General features: G+C 62.6%; 1 protein-coding gene across 1 annotated transcript in view; it reads left to right on the forward strand.

Moving 5' to 3' along the window:
* Nucleotides 1–7322, forward strand: part of GTF3C1 (general transcription factor IIIC subunit 1) — an 87968-nt gene extending 80646 nt beyond the window's left edge. Inside the window, exons 32-37 of the mRNA XM_059692471.1 lie at nt 30–289; nt 1740–2020; nt 3199–3733; nt 4392–4437; nt 5281–5473; nt 6269–7322. Of these exons, the coding sequence (XP_059548454.1) occupies nt 30–289; nt 1740–2020; nt 3199–3733; nt 4392–4437; nt 5281–5473; nt 6269–6478 (1525 nt within the window). The 3' untranslated portion in view covers nt 6479–7322. The remainder of the gene's footprint in view (nt 1–29; nt 290–1739; nt 2021–3198; nt 3734–4391; nt 4438–5280; nt 5474–6268) is intronic.
* The last annotated feature ends 773 nt before the right edge of the window (nt 7323–8095 follow it).

The raw sequence follows: 8095 nt of genomic DNA on the forward strand, positions 1-8095 counted from the left end.
TCGGTCATCGGGGCACTTTCTTCTCCCAGCCTGGGGAAGGACGGCGCCTTGGAAGAGGATGAGGACGAAGAGGAAGACTTGGACGAAGACCCGGGGGGCAAGCGCCGGAGCATTGAGGTGAAGGCCCCCCAGGCCTCCCACACCAACTACCTGCTGATGAAGGGCTACTGTGCCCCCGGCATCGTCAGCACCCGAAACCTCAACCCCAATGACAGCATCGTGGTGAACTCCTGCCACGTGAGGTTCCGGCTCCGCTGCAGCCCCAAGCCCACCCATCTCAGGTCCACTGGTAAGTGCTGCCCCACCCCACCCAGCTCAGGGGGCCTGGTGAGCACTGTCCCACACCCACCCAGCTCAGGGGGCCTGGTGAGCACTGCCCCACACCCACCCAGCTCAGGGGGCCTGGTGAGCGTTGCCCCATACCTACCCAGCTCAGGGGGCCTGGTGAGCACTGCCCCACACCCACCCAGCTCAGGGGGCCTGGTGAGCACTGTCCCACACCCACCCAGCTCAGGGGGCCTGGTGAGCACTGCCCCACACCCACCCAGCTCAGGGGGCCTGGTGAGCACTGCCCCACACCCACCCAGCTCAGGTCCACTGGTGAGCACTGCCCCACGCCCACCCAGCTCAGGTCCCCTGGTGAGCGCTGCCCCTGGCCCGGCCTGGCCCCAGGCCCTGACGCCCCCCCTCCCAGCTCTATAGGCCAAGCTGGTCAGGGCTACGCAGAAGAAAAGCGCCTCCCAGCCTGTTGGCCAGCTCGAGAAGCACGTTTCCCAGATGCCTTCCTGCTGCCAGTCAGGGGAGCCCCAGCTGCGCTGCCTTCTCTCGCCATCGCCCATGCACCTGCTCCCAGCCCTGCCCCCACGCCCCAGGCCTGGCCTGTTATGCGGGGCAGCTTTTTCTCTGTTTCTGTCTTTAGTTCTTCTGGTTCCCTTTGTAACTAAATGATGCATTTGTATGAAACTTCTAAGTATTTTGAGTTCTTGCTGTGAAAAATGAGTATTCCCCTTACATTTCATTATCTCTCACCTCCTTTACTCCTCATTTTTAGACTTCTTCTCAGTTCCATTGATTACCTTTGAAACTTCAAATAACTGACGTGGACCTGTTTCCTGAACCCTCAACTTTAGGCAGTCTCTCCCCTTGGCATAAAGCGAGGATGTTAGGGCCCTCCCTCCCCTGCGTGTCTCGTCGTCCTTCCCACCCCTTTCCTGCCTCTGTCTGACCTTCTTTATTTTTACGAATTGAGGTGGATGGTGTTACCTTTGGTTTCATAACCACAGTCAGCATCCTGTGCTGTCTGGAGCTGGATTCGGGCAGGGTAGAGCTGACCTAAGACTGTGGTCTTAGCAGAGGCACCTTCGCAGGAAGCAGCAGGAAGCAGCCCGGCTAGTGTAGGCAAAGCAGGGACTTACGGAAGGTCCGAGTCTCTCAGGCTGTGAGGGGCTGTGAGCACAGTGTTGGGAGGGTGGGGCCCAGGGCCAGCGAGTTGAGGACCTCCCTCCAGAAGGTTGGGGTCACAGTTTTCGGACCCCGCCTCGCCTGAGTCTTGAGCAGGAATCCAGCCCTGGTGGCTGCAGCCAAGGACCCAGGGGCATGTCGCAGGGACCTGACTGCCCGGGCCCACCATGCCCACCGTGGAGGTTTGGGAGCGGCGAGTTGCGGTGGAGCTGCCCTGACGCGGTACCACTGACGCGCTGGCCTGGGGCAGGCTGACCCTCGTCGTCCTGTCTCTGCAGCCCCTGCTCTGGAAGAGCTGGCCGTGGGAACCTCCTGCCTCCCTGGCACCTTCACCAGGCTGATCCACCGCCGGGAGGACACCTGCAGCTTGGAAGAGTTTGTGCACCAGGTGGCGCTGTCTGGCTATAAGCCCGCCGACGTGTCTGCTGCCTTGGAGGTCCAGGCGGCCATCGCGGCCACGGGATGCTTTGGGGTGGACAAGGCGGAGCTGAGGAGACGCTTCTCCGCCTTTGAGAGGGCGGATGGTGAGCGCACCAAGACCTTCACAGACTACGTGCAGGTGAGCTTGCTTGCAGGTAGCCTGGGGCAGCCGAAGCACTAGTTGGGCTCACAGGCCAGGGGCACACTGCGGGTGCGCTGGGTGTGAGGCATAGCGTGTAATGTTTTAAAAATTGAATTCATTGTCACCATTTAAAAAGAGGAGATTGGCCTATAAGCCAGCTTCTCCTGAATGTTAAGAGGTCTGTCCACACCGGGCCCTGCTCCTTCAGCCCACCTGGCTGGAGCCCTTTTCTCACCACTTTACCTGCCGGGACCCATTAGCTTCCGTGACCCTTAAACCCAAGACTGTCGCAACAGAAGGGCCTTTTCAATGGAGTGCCCTGGGGCCTGCTGCCCTCCTCGCACTGTCCGTAGTGGGAGGCAGTGGTGGTGTCTCGGAGACGCCTGCCTCGCAGTGTCCTGGGGGAGGGGGAGGGGGAAGGCCGTAGCATGTTATCAAACAAGTTCTTACGCGTGCGAGTGCCGAAGGGAGAGGTGGTGACAGCTGCTGTCCGTGGGGCTCGCTTATTCATGGGCATCTTGGTGCACCTGGGGCCGGGGGTGGGGGGGCGGGGGGTGGGGGCCGGGAGTGGGGGGCGCTCCCTGAGCTCCTGGTGCCTAGCCCAGAAGCCTGAGGGCAAGTGCCCACTGCTGACCTTCCCCAGACCCACTAGGCCTGATAGAGGCTGGTTCCAGGCAAATCCGTGAGCCCCAAATTGTGGGTTTTTAATAGAAAATGTAAAAGAAAGATGATGGTGACACCCTGTGCCACTCCAAGGGGTGCAGCTCCTGGGTAAGGACACGGACTTGGGAGGAGGGCACGGGAGACAATGAGGGGGCTGTCGTTCGTGTGGAACAAGAGTGGGTTTTGCAGAACTTGGTGACGCTCGGAGTGTTGACTTCTGTGGGAGGACACTGGCCGGCAGGAGACCTGTAATGTCACATCAGGTTCGAGGGTGCAGTTCACGCATCTGACCCGTTCTACAAACAGGCACACAGCCTAGAGAGGGAAGGGACTGCCCCAGGGCCGCACGGCCCGCTTGGTGGCTGCCTGGGGCTGGAAGCCCCGCCGCCTCCTCGCGTTGTCTGCCTGATAGCCCTGGGCACTGGATCAGGACACTGGACATCAGGCAGGGGACACAGACCCTGATGATCTGGGGTTCCGCCCAGACCCAGCGTGTCCCCTGCTTTTCCTAGGACCTCTTGGAGCGACATCAAGTGCTGGAAGTCGGCGGCAGCTCCGTTCGCCTGGTGACCATGGCCTCTGCCCAGCCCTGGCTCCTGCACTCGGTGCGGCTGAGAGGGAAAGACGAGGACACGGAAACTCAAAGAGAAGACCCCCAGGCCAGACCCCCGGAGGGGCCTTCCGGCGAGGACGACCCTGAGAGGCAGGCACCACCTTCTCAGGGCTCCCAGGGCAGCAAGAGGCGTGCCAGCTGGGCCAGCACCGACCCGGTCATTCCGTGTGGGGAGAGCGACCCCGAGAGTGCCCAGGGGCCCCCAGCCAAGAGGCCCACGCTCCAGGACGTGCGCTTGGGCCCGAGCCCCGGGGCAGAAACGCCGGCACCTGCTCTTCCTGTAGCTCCTGAAGACACAGGGGCAGGGGACCCCCTCCCAGGAGCATCAGAAGCCAGACAGGAGGACCAGGAAGGAGTCGGAGTACCGGGCTCCACAGGCCAAGAGCAGCTGAGCTGTCAGGCCCAGCTTCCAGAGGGTTCGGAAGACGCGAGAGGTACAGAACCTTGTTCGACTCCCCGGCCCCCAGCCCGTCCATTCTCTGTCCCTGGGCCTGCCCATCCTCCGAGACCGGGAACCTTTACTTCAGCTTCCATCGGCTCACCTGGAGGGAGAGGACTTGGTGCTTCCACTAGAGGGCAGGGGGCTCTGCAGCCCCTGAGCAGGCCTGGGTGTCCCGGCAGAGGCCGGTGGCCCTGGAGCAGGCTCTCCGCGTCCCGGTGGAAGGGGCAGTGGCAGAAATAGGAGGGTGCCCCCTTCCTTCAGGCCTGGCCTGGCTGGCCCTGCCGTTTCCCTGTCCGCATCGCAGCAGGGGCCTCCTAGGTGCTTCTCGGAATGTTTTGTTTGGGGCTGTTTCTCCGAGGGCTTTACACACCAGCTCTGTGGTCAGGGCTCTTGGTGGAGGGCGAGGCGGGACTCGCCTCCGCTGGGCTCTGGGAACAAACCCACACAGGTACCCGCGGTCCGTCCCAGTTTGGTTCTGGGTGTGCTGGCTGCGGCCTCCGTGGCCGCCACTGGAGGATGGGGCTCCGTGCGGAACGGGATTGTCCCTTCCTTCACAGCGACGCCCCACAGCCCGGGGGTACTTGTCGAGTGAATGGGGTGGGAGAGACAGGCTCCACCCTCTAAAGTCTCCCCTCCTTTCCCTCTGTCAGGCTCGGCAGAGAGTGGTGCGGCCGGCAGTGTCTCCCGGGCAGCACGGTGAGTGGCCCAGTCAGGAGGCCTGGGGCGGCAGTGACTGGGCAGCGTGTCCTTAGGGTCCCTGACAGGAGGCCACAGTAACGACAATATGATGGCCTGTCACAGTATCGGGTTTGTCCAGCATAGGGGTTCTCGGCCGGGGACATGGAAACGCGTGGGAGCGTTTGGTGGTCGGGTTCCCTGCGGGACGAGGCAGGTGCTCCCCGCCTGCAGCGACGGGGCCCGCCTGCTGGGCATGTGCAGTGTCCGGTTTGTCTCACAGTGAGGGGCGCCCCCACCTGTGGGCATGGCCTCAGCTTGACAGGATGCGTGTGCTCCTGGCTCCCGAGAGCTCAGCCTCCGTGCACCCAGGGCCCAGCCACAGCCAGTGTCCAGCCGGTCCAGAGCCTGTCCCACACCTGGGCCCGAGTGGCAGACCAGTCACTGGGTTAGGGTCAGCAGAACCTTTGCTCTAAGGATAGTGTGTCTGGAAGCCCCTACATGACACAGTAGAGCTGCAGTGAGACCTCTGTGAGCCTGGCCTGGGTGGAGGCAGCCGCTGGCCCGGGCCCAGCTGGAGAGGGAAACCCAGAAGTCAGTCCTTCTCCCTCCCTGCCAGTGGTTGCGGCTGAGTCTGAGCAGGTCCCACACTGTTTCTTTCCTCGGCCGGTGCTCATGGGCCCTGGGGTTGGGACCCCTCTGCCCAGGTGGGAGGGGAGAGGGGGGGAAGAGCAGAAGGTAGACCATCCTCAGCCTGTGACCTGGGCCAGACCCTGGACCTCTCTGAGCCTCAGTGTCCCGTCTGAACTGGGGGCCGCGTCTCCCCTTCCCGCCAAGCCTGATGCCCGCCTGCCCACCCTGCAGGGACTGTGAGAGCATCTGCTTCATCAGCCGCCCGTGGCGCATCGTGGACGGCCACCTGAACACGCCGGTGTGCAAGGGCATGATGGAGGCCGTGCTGTACCACATCATGAGCAGGCCCGGCATCCCGGAGAGCTGCCTGCTGCAGCACTACCAGGGCGTCCTGCAGCCCATCGCCGTGCTCGAGCTGCTCCAGGTGCGCCCCTCCCGGGGGTCTCCGAGGGATGGGGAGGTGGGTGCGGCGGCCACATAAAGCGCCACCCACCTGGGGCGACAGATGCAGAGATTGGCCCACCGTCCTCCTGGCAGAGCGCCAGGCTCCTTAGAAGAGCCTCTGCTCCGGTGTCCCCCTGTTACGTGCTTCACCTCCTCTCAGCCCTGCACCGAGAGGTCTGCCCTCCGGGGCAGCTCTGCCGGCAACAAGCCCCACACCTGTGTCCTGCCCTCTGACACCCTGGCACGAGCTCTGCTCAGCACTCTTCCCCCAGCCACCTGGGTCCCTGCCCCGGCTGGCACTCCCAGCGGCCTCCACCAGCCCCAGGCTGCTGCTCAGCTTAAACATGGAGTCCCGGCTCTTATTTCTGACCCTTTCTCTAGCGAGGGCCACAAGCTCACAGGCCCATAGGCAGCCTGGTGGACGAGTGGCGAGCCCTCATGGGTGGCAGGGAGAGCTGGAGACATGCCTCAGCCTCCTGGGGGAAGCTGTGTCCCCGCGGGCCCCATCGCCACCCCGTGCCCACGGCCATGTGTGCCCAGGGGCTCCAGCTCCTCACAAGTGGAAACTGGAATTTCCTGAGCCAAAGCATGTGCGGCCAAACACAACCCCATCTAGAAGCAGCTTGGCCCAGGGGAATGCTGGTCACACCGTTCTCTCTCTGGCCTCCTGATACGTCCCTACTTGTCACTCAAGGTCAATGCAGGTGTCCCCTGTCTGGGAAGGAGCGGACGTGTCCATAAGTGCGCCTCTCAACCTGTGTGTCTGGTTCCCCAGGGCCTGGAGCACCTTGGCTGCATTAAGAAGCGCTTGCTAAAGCCCACGGCCGTCTCGCTCTTCTCCAAACCCGTAGCGGAAGAGGCCGAGCCGCCCTCCAGCCTGAGCGAGAGCTGCTTGGCGTTCTATGAGCCCACGCTGGACTGCACCCTCCGGCTGGGCCGCGTGTTCCCCCACGAGGTCAACTGGAACAAGTGGATCCACCTGTGAGGCACCTGTGGCCACCGGGCCCCTCCCATCCAGGCGCTGCCTCCAGGGGTGGGGGCGAGCTCCCCTGGGGAGGGGCCTTCGGCCTTCCCCGAGCCGGCCTGGAACTCAGGAAGAGGCCACCCGCCTGCTCTCTGCCCGACTGGCCCGGGAACCCTGGAGTTGCAGGGAGCGGCTGCACGGAGACTTCGGCCCGGGCCCTTGCTCTCCCTCTTGTCGCTGCAGACACGTTTCCGCTGCCAGCGAGCTGCCTGCCGTTCTCTCTGAAGCCTCCTGGGTGGTGTGAGTCTGAGAGGCCCCAGCAAACTTCTCCACAGGCTCCCGAGGTGTCTGCCATTGAGGAACTGCGCTACTTGTTTGGGCCCCGAGCCTCCTGTATGGACCTGAGTTGTCAGCTGCTGGCCTGTGGGGGTCCTGAGCTCTGGGCTTGGGTTTGCCCTGTCCGTGCACACCTTGTGTCCCGGATCCCAGGAGCCCAAGTGCCCCTGAGCGCTGGGGCCTTGTGGGGACGTGTCACAGTATAGAGGCTGTGTGCCCTGCCGCCCCGGGCCCCGCAGAGACTGACTCCTGTCTAGGCAGGACGTCTGACCCCTGGGGCTGGGGCTGGCCTCCCAGAGAGGAGCCTGCAGGCCCCTTTTTAGCCTGGCAAGCCCCCTGGCAGGCCTCCAGCTGGGTGGGCACGCCCTCCTGCTGGCAAGAAACCCAGAGTTTCTGTAGGTTTGGGGTTTGTTTCATTTTTCAGCATCTTTCTTCATTTAAAAAAAGAAAGAAAAATCGTTTGGCATGTGTTTATTTATTGTTCAATTACAGTGAAGTAAAATACATTCAGTTTCGTGTGTTTCCTAAAGAGTCTGTTCCTGGGGGAGTCCTTGTCTTCAGCTGCTGCCCAGCTGGGAGTGGGTGTTCCCCGTGAAACCGGAGGAGAGGGAGCGGTGGCTGAGCACGGCCACCTGCACCGCCCGCCTCCCAGCTGGCCCGGCTGTTCCGCGGCAGCCGTGCAGGTGTGCGGCAGGCCCACCGGGCCATGGGGCCGAGCTCGCAGGCCTGGGCATGGGTTTGGTCCCTGGAAGCTCTTTTTGTTTTCGTTGCCAGCATTTTAAAATATTGGTTTCACATTTTTTAGGTCAGAAGTTGGGACATGGCCCCCACACCCCAGTCAGCACGGCCCCACCTGGGTCTGGCCTCACAGCCACTGAAGCGTCTGTTCCTTACACAACCAGCCCCCCTGCGCACGTCTGACCTGCGGCGCCGGCCTGGCCGGCCATGAGGCCTGTGCTGCTGTCCTCCCTCCACCGGGACCTGGCCACTCCAGGCCTGTCCTCCCTCCCCCGGGACCTGGCCACTCCAGGCCTGACTCCAAGGCCAGGGACAGGAACATGGGGTCTGGAGTCCTGAGGGTGAACCCAGCACAGCCAAAGCCTGGCCAAGTCTTAGCATTATGTTTTTCTTCCTTTGTCACTTTTATTCAAGTGTGAAAGGGCGGTGTGGGGGTGATTTTCCAGACCAGGTAGGACTGTGGATGTGTCTGCTTTATAGACATCACATACTTGCCAGTGCTGGTGATTTGGGAACGCCTCGTGTGCTAGAAGGAAGGAAGGCTGGGCCTCTTGACGTGAGCAT

Source organism: Myotis daubentonii, chromosome 4, assembly GCF_963259705.1.
Source record: "Myotis daubentonii chromosome 4, mMyoDau2.1, whole genome shotgun sequence".
NCBI classification, from domain to species: Eukaryota; Metazoa; Chordata; class Mammalia; order Chiroptera; family Vespertilionidae; genus Myotis; species Myotis daubentonii.